This window comes from Tamandua tetradactyla, chromosome 6 (assembly GCF_023851605.1).
Source record: "Tamandua tetradactyla isolate mTamTet1 chromosome 6, mTamTet1.pri, whole genome shotgun sequence".
NCBI lineage: Eukaryota > Metazoa > Chordata > Mammalia > Pilosa > Myrmecophagidae > Tamandua > Tamandua tetradactyla.
In genome coordinates this window covers 141,538,467-141,563,464 of record NC_135332.1, presented here as the reverse complement: position 1 = coordinate 141,563,464, position 24,998 = coordinate 141,538,467, and the positions used below count along the sequence as shown (strand labels likewise).

The following is a 24,998-nucleotide window of genomic DNA, read 5'->3' as shown; positions in this document are numbered from 1 at the left end:
TCCCATGAAAATAATTGTATTTCAGAAACTGTCTAAACAGCTTAAAGGAGTATATAAAAATAATTATTTGAAGATTTATAATTCATATATATGTTTGTATATATATCACCCCTGCATTCCCTGGGGATTTAAACCAACTGTAAATTGAAACACACACACACACACACACACACACACACATGAAAATGGGAACCTTTCTAATTTACTAAACCAACTCAAACAGAATAAATTAAACTAGTATCTCTTCTATTAAGAAAAATGTACACAGTGAACTAGTTGATAGTTTAAAATTTAAAAATAGTATTTCACTTAATGACTTCTCCAAGGAATGAAATGCTTATAAAACTGAATTTTCTAGATAAATTAAGCTGACATAGTAGAAGGAGCAATGGCAGGGAATTCCAATTTTGGTCATGCTAGCTATATAAATACAAGGGACAAAATCACTTAAGTTTCCCTGAGCTTCAGTCTCCCCAAGTATAAAACAAAATTGCCCAGATAATTTCTAAGGTTCTATTCAAGTGTTAACATTTCTATTCCCAGTCCTTTAGACTTTAAAGTTTCAACTTTAGATATGGGAAATAAATATAAACTAGAAAAGATTTAATAGACTTATCGTGACTTGTACTGTTCTTTACCAAATCCATACATATAAATCATTGTTCTTTTAAACAACTGGCTAAGATGATCTTAAAAATTTCCTTCCAGGGCAGGCAATGGTGGACGCTGGCAGAATTCTCACCTGCCATGCCAGAGACCCAGGTTCAATTCCTGGAGCCTGCCCATGCCAAAAAAAAAAAAAAAAAAAAAAAAAATTCCTTCCAATACTTTAATGAAATTTGTTCATGATGTTAATGAGCTTAGATAGTGATTAAAAATTTTGCTATGAATTTAAGTGGAACAAGTAATTCCCAGGGCTTTGGAAGTATGCTATGTAAGATTTGCAATCAGTATAGTCAGAAAGTATCAGTTTATTTATATCCTAAGCTGAACTCTAATAGCAAAGAACCCTACCAGCTATACACCAAAACCCAAAAAGGACTTTACTAAAAAACGAACAAATTCCAAATGTGGCAAACCACAAGCATTTATGGTTAGGATACTGCATGCTATTCTGTGCAGAATTGTATAGATATCTCATTTAATTCTCAAAGCAACCTATGCAGTTAAGTAACCTGTTTAAGGTAAAAAACAAAAACAAATAGTAAATGGCAGAATTGGAATTTGAATATAGGTCTGACTCTAAAGCTTGTGCACTTATCTACTATAAATATTTTTTAAGACAGATGAAACCTTTTTTAAAGGACTACCAGAATACCAAAGGAACTTTTCATGTTAATCTTTGCCAATAAGTTGAAAATTTCAGAGCAAACGTAGCCTACAAAATTTATCTTAAAAGCAACTCAATAAACCCACAATCCAGAAAAGCAGTATTAGTAAAGATCATATTTCAAGCCACAGAAATCCAAGAAAAGCTTGGCTAAAATGGATTTCAGATAGTCTTATTCAACAAAAGACAGCTGCCACCAACACTTATCAGCTTGCTCTAGCTAACAAGAAAGGCACATTTATTACAGAGATTTAGTTTCTCATATCTATTTTGATTTCAGCCAAGTTAACCTTAATGATCATCCATTATTACTACCGAAAAAAATTATTGACACTTGACATTTATCATCTTCATTTATGAAAGGTTATGCTGTCAGGTTATGCCGTCTACATCAAAAAAGAACTGAATACATATTCCTTAAGAAGTAATGCAAAAACTTTTTCCAAGAAGAATAGCAGGAAGGAAAATTAGCATTTAGGTAACCCCTCTAGAGATTTTGGCTCCCTACCGCCTACATTTGAAAGAATGAAAACAAATTAGTGACATGGTTATATAATAAAGAATATGAAGGTTTTCATTAAGTTTAGTAACACAAAACAGAGTCAAGTGAAAGACCACCTCTATGCATATGGTTTTAAAAATAGTGCTAAGTGAGGGTGAAAGTCTCCTTGGCAAGGTGGGATATGACTCTCAGGGATGAGTCTGGCCTTGGCACCATGGAAGCAACAATGCCATCCTGACCAAAAGGGGAAAAGTGTAATTAATAAAGTATCAGTGGCTGAGAGAGTTCAAATAGAGTTGAGAGGATACTCTGGAGGTCACTCTTACATAAGCTTCAGTTAGATATTGCTACCTATCATAACTTGCTAAACCCCAACAAAAACTATTCCACCCAATCCTAAAGAACAACTAGGGCAATATATAAGATTCTACAAAGGTCCCATGCACTAGGGCAACTTTCCAGAAACTACATTCTCCATATTGTCCTTGGACCAGATAAGTCCTGAAACTTAGAGGGGCCAGCCTTTCCAGAACATCAGTTAGTTCCATTTTCCTACCCCGTATTAATTATTATTTTTAATAAATATTTTTATTGTCAAACTTTAACAAACATCTTGACATACAAACATTCTATACATGGTGTACAATCAAGGGCTCATAATATCATCACATAGTTGTGCATTCATCACCATGATAACTATTTTTAACATTTGCATCTCTCCAGCAAAAGAAAAATGAAAAAACTCATACATACCATACCCCTTACCCCTCCCTCTCATTGACCACTAGTATTTCAATCTATTCAATTTATTTTAACCTTTGTTCCCCTTTTTTATTTTTTTCAATGCATATTTATTACTCATCTATCCATACCCTAGATAAAAGGAGCATCAGATACAAGGTTTCACAATCACACACTGTGTCATTATACAATCATCTTCAAGAAACATGGCTACTGGAACACAGCTCTACAGTTCAGGCACCTCCCTCTAGCCACTCCAATGCACCATGAACTAAAAAGGGGCTAGCTATTTATTGCATAAGAATAACCTCCAGGATAACCTCTTGACGGAAATTTCTCAGCCACTGACACTTTATTTTGTCTCATTTCTCTCTTTCCCTTTTGGTCGAGGTCTTCTCAATCCCTTGATGTCGAGTCCCAGCTCATCCCAGGATTTCTGTCCCACAATGCTGGGGAGGTTTACACCCCTGGGAGTCATGTCCCACATGGAAGGGGAGGGCAGTGAGTTTGCTTGCTGTGTTGGCTTAGAGAGAGAGAGAGAGAGGCCACATCTGAGAAACAAAAGAAGTTCTCTGGGGGTGACTCTTAGGCCTAATTTTAAGTAGGCTTAGCCTATCCTTTCAGAGTTAAGTTTCATAGGGACAAACCCCAAGATCGAGGGCTCAGCCTGTTGATTTGGTTGTCCCCCTCACCATATTACTGACAGCTCCTTCCAATATGAAAAAGTTAGAATGGATATGGCCCAAATACCACTACAGAGTGGGAGAAAGATCAAAGGTGATGGTGGAGTTATGGAGAGAAGTATCATTGCTGAATCATTATACTGATAGTTCTTTTAGTCTCCAGTATCTTAGAGCAGTGAGAAGTAAAAACCTAAAATTATGGAATTGTAACCCATACCAAACTCTGAATTCTGTTCTACGACTGTTGCGCTGTGCTTTGAAATTTATGGCTTTGCTGTATATATGTTATTTTTCACACACATACACATACAAGTCAATTGTGATGATGAAAAAATATTTATTCCTTCTAGCCTCTTATGTTCTGGAGCAGCTAGAAGGAAAAATCTGAGATGATGGTATGGCAGCCCATGACAAACTCTGGGATCTGTCCTGTAACATTTGTTGAAGAGTTTTGAAAACTATTGTTTTATTTCTTTGCTTTGTATATTATACAATAAAAAAGTGAAAAAAAATATATAACTGTGCTAAATGTTGTTACCTTTCATTTACTCAAAGGGAATTTCTGTATGTGTGAATACTGTACCTCCTTTTCCATTTTAACCATTTCATGTAGTTAAAAAATGCATCTGAGCAATATAGAATTTTATTTATAAAAACAGAACAATGACATTTTTATTATGATGTATAAATTCTTTAGAACATTGTCTTTAAAAAAATCCCTTTCAATTAAATTTGAGGTCTTGTACTATTCTCTACATATTCTACTAAGCATCTGCATCTTATCTTCTCACATTTTTAGCAATAGGTGCTTAATGCTTGTGATTTTGATAATTTTACCTGTGTAGGAGAGTTATCTTCACCTTGCTTCTTCTTTTTCTTTTTTTTCTTTTTAGATTTCCCACTCGAAAGAGTTCCCTCTCCTTTCTCCTTGTCTTCATCCGAAACCTGATGTAAAATATAAAATTTTATAGTTAATCTATAGATTAAATTTTATAATTCAGATAGCTATAATAAGGAAAAAATTCCATTCTTTAGGTTCAGTGTTTATTCCCTAAATTTTAAATAAGAATTAGTATCAAGTAATAAAACTGATCTAAAATTACTTAAAAAATTAATAAAGTTCACGCACCTTCATACTCCTACTGTCCATGATACATCAGTTTTTCTTATGTCTTTTATCACTCACTACGAGATCAACTAGAGAGCTGGACAAAACACCAGTGCTTCAAAAATTCAATGGGTAGATAATTATTCTGTTTTATTTTGGAGTTTAAATGCAGAGCTACTTACAATATTGCGAATGCAACTGAAGAACTAAAATATATATCTGAATGTAATTATTAAAGAGGAAAATGTTAGAAGGTATATATAGTAACACAATAAAAATTTTATTTATTTTTTTATATTTTTGTAAAATGGTATATTATAGCCACTCTGGAAAATGGTTTGCCAGTTTCTTAAAAAACTGAATATGTCTCTACTGTATGACCCAGCACTTGTACTCCTAAGCATTTATCCCAAAGAAATAAATTTATGTTCACAAAAATACCTACCACAATACTAGCCAAAAAACTGGAAACCATCCAGATGTCCTTCAACAGTAAATAAACTAGAGAACCTCTTGTTGCTCAGATGTGACCTCTCTCTCTCAGTCAACACAATAAGCAAACTCACTGACCTCTCCCTCTGTACATGGGACATGACTCCCAGGGATATAAACCTTCCTGGCAATGTGGGACAGAAATCCTAGAATGAGATGGGATTCAGCATCAAGGGATTGAGAAAATCTTCTTGACCCTTGACCAAAAGGCGGAAGAGAGAGAGATGAAACAAAATAAAGTGTCAATGGCTGAGAGATTTCAAACAGAGTTGAGAAGTTATCCTAGAGGTTATTCTTACGCATTATATAGATATCACCTTTTTAGTTAAGGTATATTGGAGAGGCTGGAGGGAACTGCCTGAAAACGTAGAGCTGTGTTCCAGTAGCCATGTTTCTTGAAGATGATTGTATAATGATAATAGCTTTTGCAATGTGACTGTGTGACTGTGAAAACCTTGTGTCTTTTTTTAAAATTTTTTTTACATGGGCAGGCACTGGGACATTGAACCTGGGTCCTCTGGCATCGCAGGCAAGCATTCCTGCCTGCTGAGCCACCATGGCCCAAAACCTTGTGTCTTATGCTCCTTGTATCTATGGTATGGACAGATGAGTAAAACATAGTGATTAAAAATAAATAACAGGGGGAACAAAACTTAAAATAAATTTAGTAGACTGAAATGCTAGTGATCAATAAAAGGGAGTGATAAGGGATATAGAAAAAAAAATAGGGGAACAAAGGCTAAAATACATTGGGTAGATGGAAATACTAGCAAATCAATGAAAGGGAGGGGAAAGGGGTATGATATATATGAGGTTTTTTTCCTTTTTCTTTTTATTTCTTCTTTGAATTGATGCAAATGCTCTAAGAAATGATCATGGTCATGACTATACAACTATGTGATGATACTGTGAGTTATTGATTCTATACCAAGAATGGAATAATCATATGGTAAGAATGTTTGTTTTTGTATGTTGTTAAATTAAAAAAAAAAAAGAATTTATAAAAAACAAACAGAAAAACAATAAATAAATTCAGACCACGGAATACAACTCAGCAATTAAAAAGAATGAACTAGTGATACATACAATTCAGATAAATCTCCAGAACTAATGGTTTAACTAGTGAATGAAAAAAAAGCAACCTCAAAAGATTATATACTATAATCATTCACAGAATGACCTTGAAATGACAAAATTATAGAAATAGGGAAACAGATTACTGATTGACAGGGTTTATGAAGGGGTGGAAATGGGAGAAGGTAGTGTGGCTATAAAAAAGGTAGCATGAGGGTAATGGAAATGCTCTGTATCTTGATTGCAACAATGCCAATATCTTGGTTGTGAGACTGTACTACAGTTATCATTGGGATAAATGTTAGGTAAAGTCCTGTACAGGGCACACCTCTTATTTCCTATAACTGCTAGTAAATCTACAATTATTTAAAAATAAAGTTTTATTTAAAAAAATTTCAAGAGAAATTCACTGAAAAGAATCTGCGTGACAGAAAAATATCTAGTGAATTAGTACTGTTACTGAGATTTCTTCCCATAAACCCTGTGAAGAAACATTTTCATGGAACGTGCTTTTTGCTTATTTTGCACAGATGACAGCCTAGATTTCCAGAGTATAGGAAGAGACAATATGGGTAACTGCCGTTTCTCTGCTAAGCACCACAGGTGATTTTGGAGATCTCATAAACAAATATTTGGATTACATTATTTATTGGTAGTTTGGGGGGATTGTCCAAACTGGCTGCCAGTTGTGGAGAAACTTCCACAGAAGTTTTCACTAAAGTTCCACAGCAACTAAAGATTAAAATACATATGAATAGATGCATCCTAAGGATACTTGGGTCACAAGGACTCTAATCGGTCAGTTTCCATAGCAAAGCATTATATTTCTGTTAATAAGTAGTAGTTTGAAATCAATTCCACACCATCTTTTAACTCAATTCAAAGAGATGAGGCTATGAATTACAACGTTGTGGCTGTCACAAAAAGCCCCTTCCTCCTTCAGTTTCTTTTTTTTTTCCTACCACAAATTATGCAGTCGAGTTTCCCACATTTGGGGAAATCGTAGGGGTCAGCACATCTGGAGTGCAATGGATAAACCTCGCCCTGGGGAAACCACCTTCGTGATCATGGTATCTCCCCTGCCAGTTAAGTATCCCCTCCCTTTCTTTTGGGGAGGTATTCCTTCCACAAATTTCAAAATAGTAAAAGTATGGAGAACATCACAAACACCTGTGTACTACCTGAGAATTAACAATGTTGATACTCTGGCAAATTTATTTTAGATTTAAAAAAATAAAAGACCATCGATTTTTAAGAGTCTTAATATCTATTTCCAATTCCATTCCCACTCTATCTCCTAAAAAGAATTCTAACACAGTTGGACAGTTGGGTACACAGAGAAATAAAGCTATGGGAAAAGATGAAAGTCCTCTGCATCAAAAAAGGTAAATCATGAACCATATGCTTCAAAGATTAAGGGTAGGAAACACAAAAAGCATTACCACGCCCTTGCGTGATAGAGGAATATAATATACCATGCCCTTGCGTGATAGAGGAATTTTTTCTTAAAAATTAAGAAATATATCCCTTTCTAAAACACACCCACCAATCCATTTTCTTACCTTCTGATCACCAGGAATTGGCTCCTGGGACTTTAGAAGTGAAGCCCTTTCTTCATCGACCCAATTCCCCCACTCTTCTGCTGGCGCATTCCAGTCAGAGCTGGGATCAGCAGAAGACAGACCATCTAAAATTCATAAGTGGGAATTAGCCATCACTTCTCTGTCATAAACTAAAATACAAAAAATGAAAATTTAAATCTACGTTTAACTAAGCTAAAATTTTAAACTATTTGTTTTCCCAAGCAAATTTTAAGGTCAGAAAACCATAAAATGATGGTAAAAATCTTTATTCACCATCCACCAGGCATACTGTATGGTTGATTTAAACGGAAATTCTAGGAAACTCCAGAAAACTTTTGTGTTAAACTTCCATTCTTCTGTTAGATTTGTTACAAATCTCATGAATTTGCTTTCTTTTCACTATCAATCTTTAACTTGGTTTAGAGCCTCATCAATTTTTCGCCCTGGTTATCTCAATATTTTGTGATTAATTTATTATCTAGGATACTGAACTGTCGATCTTTAACAACAGTGCCAAAATTACAAGCCCCACCATTTCCTCTCCTTGTAAACTTTTAAGGTTAAGTTCTTCTTCAAATTCACCAAGCCATGAAGGAATATGTATACATTCTTTTTTTCCTTTTCCTTCTTATAACTTAACCTGTTATATACTCTTACATTTTCCAAATTATTCAATGTTACTTTTTATCCAATCATTCCAAAGTATCTGAATTACTTTCAGGACATCATCCACCCTATTCTCAAGAATGACTTTTTATTCTAGACTTATAAATCCCTTTCTTTCACTCTAGGAGGCACAGAGTTCTACTCCCTTTAGGAAGTTATCATTGACTTACTTCTAAAAGAGAAAACATCATTTGGTTTTACCCCAGCACAATAAATAGCTCTCAAAGTTAATTCTCCCTCCCTGCTCAATGTATATCATGTACTCTCATATACACTCCTGTAATAATTACTTACAGTGAGGTTTCATTTGCATTGGTTTAAAATGACAAGATTAGGTTTTATTTCCAAATGGTTAACAAGTTGACCTAATTCTGCTAAACTGACCACGAATGTTTAAATGTCACTTTTATCATATAAAAAATTCTTTCATATACACTTCAGCCTGTAACTGGAATTTCTATTCTATTCCATTGTTCTATTCCTAGGTTGGTGCCATACATAATAAAACTATGTAAATATTTTAGTATTTAGAAGGATAAATCTTTCTGCAACACAACTCTTTTATTTTCTTTTGTCATTCTTATTTTTCCAGGTGGACTCTAATTTTTTTTAAAGGGAAAATGTTTTGATATCTCCTCATAAAGTTTTTAAAGTCTTATGCTTTGGAAAAGTATGTAACGACTTGGGGAAATGTGCACAGAAAAAATATTTATACAAAATTGCTTATATAGTATGACTGTAAATTTATATGAAGTAGAAAATACATTAATAATAGATATACCTTAATAGTAGAATCACAAGAATTACATCTATTCAACCCTTTTAAGTATTTACTATGAGCTAGAACTTAAGCTAGGTAGCTGTCAGAGATAGAAAACTGAGTAAGATATAATCCCTCCCCACATGAAGCTCATGCCTATTTGGGGATAGAGAAAGTTAAGTGAAAAGATAATTACGTACACAGTTAAAGACTGTCAGAGAGGGCTGTTCAAAAAGAAAGATGAGGGTCAATTCAGTAGAGAACAGGGAGAAGTTGAAAGATAAGCAAGGATTTAGAGTCTAGTTTGGGAAAAACTAAACAACTAATTCAAAATTGAAATGTGCTACAAAAGGGAAATCTGCAACCATGAGTAGGTATGTGCAATCACTGTTATACAGTGAGATTAAGAGAATGGGCTTATCTAAATCTGAATATTTCTCTACCATTTATTAACTGCAATTTTGGTTAAGTTTCTTCTTTTACAACAGATTTCAGAGTTTGGTATGGGTTACAATTCCACAATTTTAGGCTAGTGTGCCATGTACTAACTTAGTGGGATTGTTGATACAACTATATGAGATACATGTAAAATAGTTATGGCAATGTAGTAAGTGCTCAACAGATGGCAGCTATAGATCTTTTTTTTTTTTTTTGCATGGGCAGGCACCAGGAACTGAATCCAGGTCTCTGGCATGGCAGGTGAGAACTTTCCCTGTTGAGCCACCATGGCCCGTCTGGCAGCTACAGTTTTTGTTAGCACTGATTACATTTACATTAGAAAGCCAGATTCGAAGTCATCAGGCATATATAATTAAAATTTTCTTCCCTACAACGCTAATTAACCTCTTAATAAGATATACTGGTATGTCTTAAAGCAGAAATAAATAATTTCTACAATGTATAAAGTTATCTAGTAGATGTCTAGAACTAACCTCTCATCTTACATCAAACATTCACTAACATTACTAATGTTAGGAGATTAAAATGTCAAAGGGGTCACTGATTTTGTTTACATTTCACAATAAGAAACTTAGATTCAGAAAATTGCTCGTCCATAAGGGTATATCTCTAAGGCCTCTTGCAGGAAAAGGAACAATTAAGTTAAAAAAGTGAGGGGTGGGGTGGTGGTGGCAGCTGAATGGGCAATATACTAAGATATAAACAATGTTCTTAATAAATATGGTAGGAGATGGGCTTAACAGATAAAAATCAATTAAAATACTTAATAAATGTATTTCGTAAAAAGCTTAGGTCATAAAGTTTGGGGAAACAACTGTAGCCAATGGATTAATTTCTGTAAGAACATTAATGGAAGCAGAGATGACTACTGACTTTATATAAAGTCTATGGTGATTTTTACATGTCTATTGATTTTAGGTGTTTTGTTTTAAATTAACTGGAATGAAAACTTTTTTTAAGGTTTTAAATTCTTTATTCTTTAATGGAATGCAAGGATTACATTAATTTTTCCTATCATATAGTTGTGATTTATCATCACAGTCAACTTTTTTTTTGTGAAAAATAACATATATACAAAAAAGCAATAAATTTCAAAGCACATTGCAACAATCAGTTGTAGAAAAGATTTCAGTGTTTGGTATGGGTTACAATTCCATAATTTTAGGTTTTTACTTCTGGTTGCTCTAAGACACTAGAGACTAAAATAAATATCAATATAAATGTTCAACAATCATATTCATGTGTTAAATCCTATCTTCTCTGTATAACTCCACCATCACCTTTGGTATTTCTTCCACTCTTTAGGGGCATTTGGGCTATGCCTATTCTAGCTTTTTCATGTTGGAAGGGATTGTTGATAATATGGGCTAGTGGGATGGAACTAGTTGATGTTATGGAGAGGCTGGTCCCTCTGCATTTGAGGACTTTTCTGTTCTAGGGACCCACCTGGAGGCTGTAGGTTTCTGCAAAGTTACCCTAGTACATGGAACCTTTGTAGAATCTTATATAATGCCCTGGGTGTTCTTTAGGACTGGAAGGAATGTCAAACTGTTTTTTATAAAACTGATCAATCACCTAAACCTAGAATTGCCACCAGAAGACTTCTCAACCTATAATTCTTAAAAGTCATATAACTAATTTGCCAATAAACTTCTTAGACATAGTTCTCTTGAAAATGATTCAAAGTACAGTTTTTCCCATTTAAAAACAGAGTAATTTCTCATTTCTCAAAATTCTCCCACTAGTTTGCTAGTGAAAACCATATTAGATTTCATTTCAAAATGGTAAAGAATTTGTCTCTATATTAAACTTGCTTGTGGAATAATGTTTTTGAGGTTTAAATATCTCATTGGTAGTCTATATTTTTTATCTGGAAAAAAACAGATGTCAGATGGTTTCATGTCAGAACGTAATTCAGCACTAGCTTTAATAAAACAAAAACAATTACACTAGAAAGATATTCTCCAGTGTTTAAACTGATGTTAATTAACCCCACAGAGCAGACTGCTAATTTTTCCACTTCCTAGTGGAATAACAATAGATACAGCAATAGCATGAGCTGTACTTATTGAGTATTTACTATGTACCAGCTAGTGTTCTAAATATTTTATACATATTAACTTATTTAATGCTCTCAACAACTCTGTGTGTGTGTGTGTGGGAACTATTGTTTTTCTAACCTTACAGTTGGGGAAACCGAGAGATAGAGAGATCATGTAACTTGGCCTATAGGGAATGGATCTGGGATTCAAACGCAGGTAGGCTGTCCTCAAAGCAGGCTTTTAACCAATTCACTATATAGCAATTAGAAATAAATGAATAAGAAAATATTCATTTATTTGAATATTGGAGGAAGAATAAGAATAAAGTTCTATTCAAACTCTGATTCTTTACAGGGATTGTAGTATCATTCCTTTATGGACAAGAAATCTATTATGTTAACACCTGCATTTAAAAAAATGTTTAAGCATGGGAGTTGGAATTGGGGAACGGGGAAATAGGGAGTTAATGCTTAACAGGCATGGACTTACTGTTTGGGGTACAGGAAAAGTTCTGCTAATGGACGATGGTAATGGTAGCACAACATTGTGAATGTAACTGATGTCACTGAATTGTATCTTGAAAATGTTTAAAATGGGAAATTTTATGTTGCATGTATGTTACCAAAATAATTTAAAAAACAAAATTATTCCCATTTATACGAAATACCAGAATAGGTAAATCCATTCAGAAAGGAGACTGGTGTTTGCCTACAGTGGGGGTGGGGAAATGGGAAATGGGGTTTCTTTTTGGGGTAATGACAATAATTCTAAAATTGACTGTGGTGGCCAAATACTAAAAACCATTGAATTGTACACTTTACAGGTGAATTGTATGGTATGTGAATTATTATCTTGATAAAGCCATTATTAAAAAAAATGTGTTGACAAAATATTTAAGCCTTCTAGTCTCCTATATTCTAAAGCAGATCAAAGGAAAAATCTGAGAGGATCATATGGTAGCCCATGACAAACTCTGGGGTCTGTCCTGTAACTACTTGTTGTAGAGTGCTTTGAAAACTATTGCTTTTTTTATTTCTTTGCTTTGTATATATGCTATATTATGTAATTAAAAAGTTAAAAAAAAAAAAGAGAAGGGGGCAAAAGTAACTGATTACTTCATTATGGATGCCAATCCATTATTCAAATTAAAATAAAATAAATAAATAAAATGTGTAAGTCAAAATACTATCTTTTATACTGTGTCATCTCAACCTTTTACTCACATTCAAGTGATTAGTTTTTTCGATGTGTTTTTTTAATTTATTAATTAAAAAAACAAAGGAACAAAATAAAACAACATAATCAGTAATTCACAATATCATCACTTAGTTGCATATTCATCATTTCTTAGAATATTTGCATTGATTTAGAAAAATAAAAAGATAACAGAAAAAGAAATAAAGATAACAGAGAAAAAAAAGTTATACATACCATACCCCTTACCTCTCGCTGTCATTGATCACTAGCATTTAAACTAAATTTATTTTAGCATTTGTTCCCCCTATTATTTATTTTTATTCCATATGTTCTGCTCCTTTGTTGACAAGGTAGATAAAAGGAGCATCAGACACAAGGTTTTCACAATCACACAGTCACATTGTGACAGCTGTATCATTATTCAATCATCCTCAAGAAACATGGCTACTGGAACACAGCTCTACATTTTCAGGCAGTTCCCTCCAGCCTCTGCATTACATCTTGAATAACAAGATGATATCTACTTGATGCATAAGAGTAACCTCCAGGATAACCTCTTGACTCTGTTTAGAATCTCTCAGCCATTGACACTTTGTCTCATTTCCCTCTTCCTCCTTTTGGTCGAGAAGGTTTTCTCAATCCCTTGATGCTAAGTCTCAGCTCATTCTAGGGTTTTTCTCAATCCCTTGATGCTGAGTCTCAGTTCATTCCAAGATCTATGTCCCATGTTGCCAGGAAGGTCCACACCCCTGGGAATCATGTCCCATGTAGAGAGGGGTAGGGTGGTGAGAATGCTCGTTGTGTTGGCTGGAGAGAGGGGCCACATCTGGGCAACAAAAGAGGTTCTCTTGGGGGTGACTCTTAGGCCTAAATTTAAAGTAGACTTGACCTATCCTTTGTGGGGTTAAGTTTCATATGAACAAACCCCAAGACTGGGGGCTCTGCCTATAGCTTTGGTTGTCCACACTGCCTGTGAGAATATCAAGAATTCAACTTGGGGAAGTTGAATTTCTCCCCATTCTCACCACTCCCTGAAGGGGGCTTGGCAGATACTTTTCCACTCAATGATCCAATCACCCTGGGATTCATCAGGGCATCACTCTGGACAAACCAGCAAAATCTCATGTCCTACCTGAGATTCCAAGCACTTATGACGTTCAATCAAACTATCTACATAAGTTATATGAGGAAATGCACTAGTCAAAATATAAATTTTGTAACATAAACATTTTTTTGCTTTAGTCTCACACAGAAGGTGACATTTTAAAATATTAAATACCATCTATTTTCAGTACCCTGCAATAATGACATTCCTTTGTTCTTCCTCATGCAAAAACATTTTTAAATTTGTACCTTGTACATTTCACTATTATTATACACTCTAGGCATTCCTAGATTATACCATCTCTATCTTTAACATCTATCTTTCTTTCTGATTTCTTTTATGTTCTCAGCCCTCCTCCCTCTATCATTCTCACATGCAGCTTCATTCAGTGTTTTAACATAATTATATTACAGTTAGGTAGCATTGTGCTGTCCATTTCTGAGTTTTTGTATCCAGCCCTGTTGCACAGTCTATATCCCTTCAGCTCCAATTACCCAATATCTTACCCAATTTCTATCTCCTGATGGTCTCTGTTACGAACAAAATATTCCAAGTTTATTCACTAATGTCAGTTCATATGAATGAGACCATACAGTATTTGTCCTTTAGTTTTTGGCTAGTCTCACTCAGCATAATGTTCTCAAGGTCCATCCATGTTGTTACATACTTCATAAGTTTATTCTGTCTTAAAGCTGCATAATATTCCATCGTATGTATATACCACAGTTTGTTTAGCCACAGTTAGTTTAGCCACTCGTCTGTTGATGGACATTTTGGCTGTTTCCATCTCCTTGCAATTGTATATAATGCTGCTATAAACATTGGTGTGCAAATGTCCGTTTATGTCTTTACCCTTATGTCCTCTGAGTAAATACATAGCAATGGTATTTCTGGGTCATATGGCAATTCTATATTCAGCTTTTTGAGGAACTGCCAAACTGCCTTCCACAGTGGTTGCAGGATTTGACATTTCCACCAACAGTGAATAAGTGTGCCTCTTTCTCCACATCCTCTCCAGCACTTGTCATTTTCTGTTTTGTTGATAATGGCCATTCTGGTGGGTGTGAGATGATATCTCATTGTGGTTTTGATTTGCATTTCTCTAATGGCCAGGCACATTGAGCATCTCTTCATGTGCCTTTTGGCCATTTGTATTTCCTCTTCTGAGAGGTGTCTGTTCAAGTCTTTTTCCCATTTTGTAATTGGATTGGCTGTCTTTTTGTTGTTGAGTTGAACAATCTCTTTATAAATTCTGGATACTAGACCTTTATCTGATATGTCGTTTCCAAATATTGTCTCCCATTGTGTAGGCTGTCTTTTTACTTTCTTGATGAAGTTCTTTGATGCACAAAAGTGTTTAATTTTGAGGAGTTCCCATTAATTTATTTCTTTCTTCAGTGCTCTTGCTTTAGGTGTAAGGTCTATAAAACCGCCTCCAATTATAAGATTCATAAGATATCTCCCTACATATTCCTCTAACTGTTTTATGGTCTTAGACCTGATGTTTAGATCTTGATCCATTTTGAGTTAACTTTTGTGTAGGGTGTGAGATATGGGTCTTCTTTCATTCTTTTGCATATGGATATCCAGTTCTCTAGGCACCATTGATTGAAGAGACTGTTCTGTCCCAGGTGAGTTGGCTTGACTGCCTTATCAAAGATCAAATGTCCATAGATGAGAGGGTCTATATCTGAACACTTTACTCGATTCCATTGGTCAATATATCTGTCTTTATGCCAGTACCACGCCGTTTTGACCACTGTGGCTTCATAATATGCCTTAAAGTCAGGCAGCGTGAGACCTTCAGCTTCGTTTTTTTTTCTCAAGATACTTTTAGCAATTCGGGGCACTCTGCCCTTTCAGATAAATTTGCTTATTGGTTTTTCTATTTCTGCAAAGTAAGTTGTTGGGATTTTGATTGGTATTGTGTTGAATCTGTAAATCAATTTAGGTAGATTGACATCTTAACTGTATTTAGTCTTCCAATCCATGAAGACGGTATGCCCTTCCATCTATTTAGATCTTCTGTGATTTAACAGTTTCTTGTAGTTTCTTTGTATAGGTCTTTTGTCTCTTTAGTTAAATTTATTCCTAAGTATTTTATTCTTTTAGTTGCGATTGTAAATGGAATTCGTTTCTTGATTTCCCCCTCAGATTGTTCATTACTAGTGTATAGAAACACTACAGATTTTTGAATGTTGATCTTGTAACCTGACACTTTGCTGTACTCGTTTATTAGCTCTAGTAGTTTTGCTGTGGATTCTTTAGGGTTTTTGACATATAGTATCGCATCATCTGCAAACAGTGATAGTTTTACTTCTTCCTTTCCAATTTTGATGCCTTGTATTTCTTTTTCTTGTCTAATTGACAAGAAGTGCTCTGGCTAGAACTTTCAACACAATGTTGAATAACAGTGGTGATAGTGGACATCCTTGTCTTGTTCCTGATCTTAGGGTGAAAGTTTTCAGTTTTTCCCCATTGAGGACGATATTACCTGTGGATTTTTCATATATTCCCTTTATCATTTTAAGGACATTCCCTTGTATTCCTATCCTTTGAGGTGTTTTTAACAGGAAAGGTTGTTGAATTTTGTCAAATGCCTTCTCTGCATCGACATGATCATGTGACTTTTCTGCTTTGATTTGTTGATATGGTGTATTACATTAATTGATTTTCTTATGTTGAACCATCCTTGCATACCTGGGATGAATCCTACTTGGTCATGATGTATAATTCTTTTAATGTGTTGCTGGATTCGATTTGCTAGAATTTTATTGAGGATTTTTGCATCTATATTCATTAGAGAAATTGGTCTGTAGTTTTCTTTTTTTGTAATATCTTTGCCTGGTTTTGGTATGAGGGTGATATTGGCTTCATAGAATGAATTAGGTAATTTTCCCTCCACTTCAATTTTTTTGAAGAGTTTGAACAGGATTGGTACTAATTCTTTCTGGAATGTTTGGTGAAGCCGTCTGGTCCTGGACTTTTCTTTTTGGGAAGCTTTTTAATGACTGATTCAATTTCTTTATTTGTGATTGGTTTGTTGAGGTCATCTATTTCTTCTTGAGTCAAAGTTGGTTGTTTCATGCCTTTCTAGGAAGTTGTTCATTTCATCTACATTGTTGTATTTATTTGCATAAAGTTGTTCATAGTATCCTGTTATTACCTCCTTTATTTCTGTGGGGTCAGTGGTTATATCTCCTCTTCCATTTCTGATCTTATTTATTTGCATCCTCTCTCTTCCTCTTTTTGTCAATCTTGCTAAGGGCCCATCAATCTTATTGATTTTCTCATAGAACCAACTTCTGGTCTTATTGATTTTCTCAATTGTTTTCATGTTCTCAATTTCATTTATATCTGCTCTAATCTTTGTTATTTCTTTCCATTTGCTTGCTTTGGGGTTATTTTGCTGTTCTTTCTCCAGTTCTTCCAAGTGGCCAGTTAACTGCTGTATTTTTGCCCTTTCTTCTTTTTTGATATAGGCATTTAGGGCAATAAATTTCCCTCTTAGCACTGCCTTTGCTGCATCCCATAAGTTTTGATATGTTGTGTTTTCATTTTCATTTGCCTCGAGATATTTTTACTGATTTTTCTTGTAATTTCTTCCTTGACCCACTGGTTGTTTCAGAGTGTGTTGTTGAGCCTCCACATATTTGTGAATTTTCTGGCGTTCTACCTATTATTGATTTCCAACTTCATTCCCTTAAGATCTGAGAAAGTGTTGTGTATGATTTCAATCTTTTAAAATTTGTTGAGATTTGCTTTGTGACCCAGCATATGGTCTATCTTTGAGAATGATCCATAAGCACCTGAGAAAAATGTGTATCATGCTGCTGTGGGGTGTAATGTCCTATAAATATCTGTTAAGTCTAGCTCATTTATTGTAATATTCAAATTCTCTGTTTCTTTATTGATCCTCTGTCTAGATGTTCTGTCCATTGATGAGAGTGGGGAATTGAAATCTCCAACTATTATGGTAGATGTGTCTATTTCCCTTTTCAGTGTTTGCCTCATGTATTTTGGGGGGTTCTGGTTCGGTGCATAAATATTTATGATTGTTGTGTCTTCTTGTTTAATTGTTCCTTTTATTAGTAGATAGTATCCTTCTTTGTCTCTTTTAACTGTTTTACATTTGAAGTCTAATTTGTTGGATATTAGTATAGCTACTCCTGCTCTTTTCTGGTTGTTATTTGCATGAAATATCTTTCCCCAACCTTTCACTTTCAACCTATGTTTATCTTTGGGTCTAAGATGTGCTTCCTGTAGACAGCATATAGAAGGATCCTGTTTTTTAATCCATTCTGCCAGTCTATGTCTTTTGATTGGGGAGTTCAATCCATTAACATTTAGTGTTATTACTGTTTGGGTAGTACTTTCCTCTAGCATGTTGCCTTTGCTATTTTATATGTTATATCTAATTTTCCTTCTTTCTACACTCTTCTTCACACCTCTCTCTTCTTTTTGTATCTGTCTCTAGTGCTCCCTTTAGTATTTCTTGCAGAGCTGGTCTCTTGGTCACAAAGTCTCTCGGTGATTTTTTGTCTGAAAATGTTTTAATTTCTCCCTCATTTTTGAAGGACAATTTTTTTTTCCATTCTACATATGCAATCATAATTCTTAATATCATCACATAGATGTATGATCATCATTTATTAGTACATCTGCATCGATTTAGAAAAAGAAACAGCAAGACAACAGAAAAAGAAATAAAATAATATAGAGAAAAAATAAAAATAAAAAATACAAAAAATATATATAAAAAAACAAAAGAAACAAACAAAAACTATACCTCAGATGCAGCTTCATTCAGTGTTTTAACATAATTACATTACAATTAGGTAGTATTGTGCTGTCCATTTTTTTAATTTTTATTTTATTTCATTTTTTTTATTAATTAACAGAAAAAAAGAAATTAACCCAACATTTAGAAATCATACAATTCTACATATGCAATCAGTAATTCTTAACATCATCACATAGATGCATGATCATCGTTTCTTAGTACATTTGCATTGGTTTAGAAGAACTAGCAACACAACCGAAAATGATATAGAATGTTAATATAGAGAAAAAATAAAAGTAATAATAGTAAAAACAAAACAAAACAAAACAAAACAAAAACCTATAGCTCGGATGCAGCTTCATTCAGTGTTTTAACATGAGTACTTTACAATTAGGTATAGAAGCCAAGAGTTTAAAGCAAGACCTACAGAATTCGTTGCAAGCTGCTGGCCTCGGGATGGCAGAGGTAGACTGTGGCAATTGTTATGTAGAGCAGTCTGGGAGGAAGAGAATGTTTACCCCAAACAGTTATGTTAAGTATGAAGAACACTGTGAGATAAAAATCTTGCTCCCTCAGGAAATGCCTGCATATCTATTGACATCCTGTGGTATATAACTAAGATCTGGTTGAAAATAAAGTTGTCTGATGTCTGATATAGATTTAAGCTTCAGACCCCCTGAACCCATTTGTGTCTGTCTTTCTTTTCTTCCTTTCTTTCTCTCCTTCTCATCATTCCTTAATATCCTTCGAGCTCTGTTTCTACAGAAAGCAACATTTGGCGCCCAAACGTGGGGCTCGAAGAAGAAGACTCCAAATCAATATTAAGGAACCAAGGAAAAGTCTCATTAGAGGCACGTGTGTCCAGCCGATAGAAGAGGACTCGAGTCGTATTTGTAAGTAAGCATTTTCCTTGGATCATCAGGGTAATGGGTAATCACAATGGGCGGCTGGAGGAGTATGTGTGTGAATTGAAAACACTGTTAGAAGCTAATGGGGTGCTCGTTAAAACATCTGAATTAATAAGCGTATTTGATCTCATTCAAAAACATTGTCAATGGTTTCATCCTGAGAGTCGTAATATTTTGAATTTAAAACAATGGCGTTTAGTTATGAAGGCTCTTCAGAGGGCCTATCGAAAGGGGGAGACTGTCCCATTATCAGCATGGACATTGTGTCATCAAATAGCGCAGCCTTAGATCCCTTACAGTCAGAAAGTGAAGATGGGGAGACTGAGAATTTTTCCCAAAAAAGCATGACTACGACAATAGATATAGATGAAAATGGAGTGAAATTTAGAGATAAGGAGGATATAAGTACAGATGAGGAAGATGTTAAATCTACGTTCTCGCGGTGTTCTTACACTGTAGCCCATACCACCCCTTTTTCAAAGAAGGCAAGCTTCACTTGCCCTCAAAATTTCCCAGATTCTGATCAAACAAAGCCTACTTTATATCAGCAAAATTCCATATTCCCTGCACGAATTTGCAATCCACCTTCTGCCCCTATTCCCAGTCCACAGCCTCCTCAGAATCCATTTTTTACAGATACTGGCGATTCAGCTAAATATATGAATCGTGTAATAGCACCGAAGCCTACACCCAAAACATCCATAATGAAATGTTTACTGCAGGGATCTCAGCAAGGGGACCTGGAGGCAGTACAACTTCTATCAGCTTTTCCTGTAACAGTTAATCACTTGCCTCCCGATCAAAATAATCCTCAGGGCACTGTAGAAATTCGTCATGAGCCCATTCCTTTTAAACTGTTAAAAGAGTTGAAACAGGCTTGTGCCCAGTACGGAGTAAATTCTCCGTATACTACAGGTCTAGTCCAGGGCATGGCTCATGTCGATAGATTAATTCCTTGGGATTGGGAGATGTTAGCCAGAACTGTTTTAAGTACAGCTGAATTTTTACAATTTAAAACATGGTGGACTGATGAAGCTAATCAGTTGGCTAGGAGGAATGCTAATGAACAACCTCCAGTGTTAATAACAGGAGATCAAATCATGGGTGCTGGACAATGGGCAGGTATTGAAAGACAGTTACAATATGATAATAGCAGTATCAACCAAGTCAGAATGGCTTGTCTTGCAGCCTGGCAGAGAATTTCTACACCAGGACAGCCTGCTTTAACTTTTGCTAAAGTAATTCAAGGACATAATGAGCCATATGTCGAATTTGTAGCACGTCTAACAGACGTGATTCAAAAAACCGTGCAAGCATCTGAAGCTTGTGATTTAATTTTAATGACATTAGCCTTTGATAATGCTAACAATGAGTGTAAAAAGGCTATTCGACCCATTAAAATTGCTGGTGGTTCCATACAGGACTATATAAAAGCCTGTCAGGACATTGGGTCTACTTCTCATCAAATAGCAGTATTGGCAGCTACCATGAAATCTAACTTGGATCTAAAGAAAGGAAATTGTTTTAAATGTGGAAAATTTGGGCACTTTCAGATAAACTGTAAATCTTTTCATGATAATAATTCCGCCCCAGCTAAAAAACAGCCATCCAGATTATGTCCTATTTGCCAGAGGGGCTTTCATTGGGCTAATGAATGTCATTCTAGAACACACAAAAATGGTGCTCTATTGAAAATGTCGGGAAACTGCCTTGCGGGCTTAGCTCAGGGACCCAGGACAAACAACATGAGCCGAGCTCCACAGACACAGTATCCTGTCAGCAACGGCAAAAACCATACATTCCAGTCTTAGAGTTAAAAGCTGCAACTCGAGGTAGTGCTGCAATAGATCTACCTGCAGCTGAGGATATTTTACTTCAACCTGAAATGGGTATTCAATTAATTAGCACTGGAGTTTCTGGCCCTCTGCCCAACCATACTGTTGGTTTAATAATTGGAAGGAGGAGTTTAACTAAGCAGGGTCTATTAATACAAATTGGTTTAATTGACAATGACTATAAAGAGGAATTGAAGATTATGGCTCAATCTTTACAGCCTTTTCAGATTAAAACTGGGCAACGCATTGCTCAATAACTACTTTTACCTTATCATGTTCCTCCTTCTCTGCCCTTCAACCGTCAAGGAGGTTTTGGTTCAACTGGAAATGAAATTTATTGGCAAACATTTATTGGGGACAACCGCCCAGAAATTACCATTACTATTAAAGATAAAATTTTTCTGGGTTTGATTGATACTGGAGCTGATGTTAACTATCATAGCTAAAAGATATTGGCCCCAAAATTGGACATTAAAAAGGGTACCTATTGTTTTCACCGGCATAGGTACCATGACTGATATTTATCAAAGTGCTGAAATATTTGAAGTAATTGGCCCAGAAGGACAAAAATCAACATTACAACCTTTTGTGGCAGATGTCGGTTTGAATCTCTGGGGCAGAGACCTGCTTTCGCAGTGGGGAGCATATTTGCATATCCCTCACTTATCAGATAAGGCAGAACAACTATACTTAAAGATGCAATTTCAAAACACTAGACGAACAAGGGATTATCGAGGTTTAGGATATTCCAAGGAGCAAACAAATTTATAATGGGGGCCATTGAAGCAAAGGGCATCATTACCCCAATAACGTGGCTTATTACTACGCCAATATGGGTGGATCAATGGCCCCTTCCTCAAGAAAAATTGAATGCCCTTCATAATCTTGTCCAAGAGCAATTGCAATTACAACATATTGAACCTTCCCAAAGTCCATGGAATTCTCCAGTTTTTGTTATTAAAAAGAAATCTGGAAAATGGAGAATGCTGACTGATTTAAGAGCAGTAAATAAAGCCATGAGCCCTATGGGTGCACTTCAGCCAGGGGTTCCTCAACCCTCTATGATTCCTCAGTCTTGGAAATTGGTTATTATTGATTTAAAAGATGGTTTTTTTAATATCCCTCTGCATCCAGCAGATAAAGAAAAGTTGGTGTTTTCTGTTCCGGCACTGAATAATCAGGCTCCGATGCAAAGATATCAATGGTGTGTCTTACCCCAAGGGATGATGAACAGTCCCACTATATGTCAACTATTTGTGCATCAGCCCTTACAAGAAATAAGAAATAAATTTCCAGAGGCCCTTATTATTCACTATATGGATGACATTTTAATTGCATGTGACAATGATGACTCTTTGGAAAAAGTTTTCAGTGCTATTATAAAAATTTTACCTCAATATGGGCTGCAAATAGCTCCAGAAAAGATTCAAAGGACTGAGCCTTACCTATACTTAGGAATGCAAATAGCTGCAAATAAAATAATTCCTCAAAAAATACAATTAAGACGGGATAATTTACAAACTTTAAATGATTTTCAAAAATCAGGAGATATTAATTGGATTAGACCGACTTTAGGGATTCCTAATTATATGTTACAAAACTTGTTTGATATTTTACAAGGAGATTCTGATCTATTAAGCAAAAGGCAGTTAACAGCTGCAGCTGAACGAGAGTTACAATTAATTGAACAATGCATCCAAGAAGGACAGCTTGTTCAAATAGATATAGAAAAGCCTGTTGATTTTATTATTTTCTTTACCTTACAATCTCCTACAGGCCTATTTTGGCAAGATGGTGTTTTAGAATGGATTTTTTTACCAAACAATAAACAAAAATGCTTACATACATATCTGCAAAAAATCATTTCTTTAATAGCCAGAGGTCGCCAAAGATTTTCAATTAAGAGGTTGCGATCCTAATCGCATAGTGTGTGATCTCACAAAGGAAGAAGTTCAAAGTTTATGTATTTTCAATACCTCTTGGCAAATAGCATTAAGTGACTTCAAAGGACAAATTGATAATCATTTGCCTATGTCGAGACTTTTGCAATTTCTAAAAAGAACACAATGGATCTTGCCTAAAATAGTTAGGGCTTCCCTGTTGGAGGGAGCTATTACTGTCTTAACTGACGGTAGTAGCAATGGACAGGCTGCGTATGTCACCCCAGGGGAAAACAAAAGTTGGAAAACGCCTTATACCTCAGCCCAGTGTACTGAATTAGCAGCAGTAATTCAAGTTTTACAAAATTTTCCACAATCTCTTAATATTGTTTCTGATTCTGAATATGTTTGCCAAACAGTTACTCACATTGAGACAGCTTCTTTGTTTGAAAGAGATGACTTGTCCCGAATGTTTTTACATTTACAAACATTAGTCAGAAGTCGAATCAATCCTCTTTTTATCATGCACATAAGAGCTCATACCAATCTTCCGGGTCCTTTGTCATTACAAAATCAGCAAGCAGATACTCTTGTAGGGGTACTGCAAGATCCCACAACACTTCACAAATTAACCCATATCAATAGCAAAGGGCTGCGAAAGAAATTTCCATCTTTATCTAAACAGCAAGCTCAGGACATTGTTAGGACTTGTCCAACCTGTGGACCTTTAAATGCACGCCCCTTTGCATCAGGGGTTAATCCTCGAGGTCAAAAAGTAAATGAATTATGGCAAATGGATGTTACTCATATTTCACATTTTGGTAAAATGCAATATGTACATGTTATCATAGACACTTGTTCTCATTTCATTTGGGCTACTGTACAATCTGGAGAGCGTTTCTCCCATGTTCGATCACATTTATTTAATGCTTTTGCTGTTATGGGATGCCCTCAATCTATTAAAACGGACAATGGTCCTGCTTATACAGGAAAAAAATTTCATAAATTTTGTACTACTTTTAATATTACTCATATCACAGGAATTCCACACAATCCCTCAGGGCAAGGAATTATTGAACGAGCAAACCGGACGCTAAAGTCTATGCTTTTAAAACAAAAAGGGGGAGATGATGATCAGGAGGATGATGTTATGAAAATAAGTACTCCTAAAGATCAATTAGCAAAGGCATTGTTTACTCTAAATTTTTTAAACATTTATGATAATTCATCACAGACTCCTGCAGAACAACATTTTAGTAATTTGGGAAAGAAAAATGATACAACCCAAACAGAGCTGCAGCTGCAGCCAATCTATTGGAAAGATGTTAAAGATGATTTATGGAAACCAGGAATGGTAAAGGTGTGGGGAAGGGGATTTGCTCTTGTCATTGCTGATGACGGAACTTCAGTTTGGATTCCTTCGAAGAGAATAAAACCCAGACATGTCAACCCGGACAAAAATAACTGAATGGGTAATGTATACTATAGGACATACAATTTTGATTGCTGAAGGACAGGGACATATTTATACTTACTGGGATTATCTGTGGGCCCTAACATGGGCCAATTCAACTTTACCAAAATAATCTGAATACAAGTTTAAGATTTCTAGATCCAATAAAAAGAAAACTGGTGTCAAATTTAATTCCATTTTTAGAAAGACCTATATGCGTAAATCTATGGATACAAAGGATACTTGCCTGTTAGATGGGAAAGAAAGTTGGAATAGATGACAGTTATGTCATATGCATTGAGCAGTTATCATAATTAATGATTCCTATGGAATTGTAAGAGATGCAGCCCCTGTGGGGTCACCCATCTCTAACTTGAAGATAACTGAGACTATACGG

At 35.3% G+C, this 24,998-nt stretch overlaps 1 protein-coding gene and 1 pseudogene across 8 annotated transcripts in view; both read right to left on the bottom strand.

The window, feature by feature from the left end:
* The window catches only part of MTDH (metadherin), a 117,048-nt gene that overhangs the window by 7,375 nt on the left and 84,675 nt on the right, over nt 1-24,998 (bottom strand). For all 8 annotated transcript variants that reach the window (XM_077167284.1, XM_077167289.1, XM_077167287.1 and 5 more), the window contains 2 exons: nt 7,493-7,617; nt 4,094-4,201 (listed from right to left, as the gene is read on the bottom strand). In XM_077167284.1, the coding sequence (XP_077023399.1) occupies nt 4,094-4,201; nt 7,493-7,617 (233 nt within the window). The remainder of the gene's footprint in view (nt 1-4,093; nt 4,202-7,492; nt 7,618-24,998) is intronic.
* Nucleotides 6,851-7,024, bottom strand: LOC143689137 (U1 spliceosomal RNA; annotated as a pseudogene).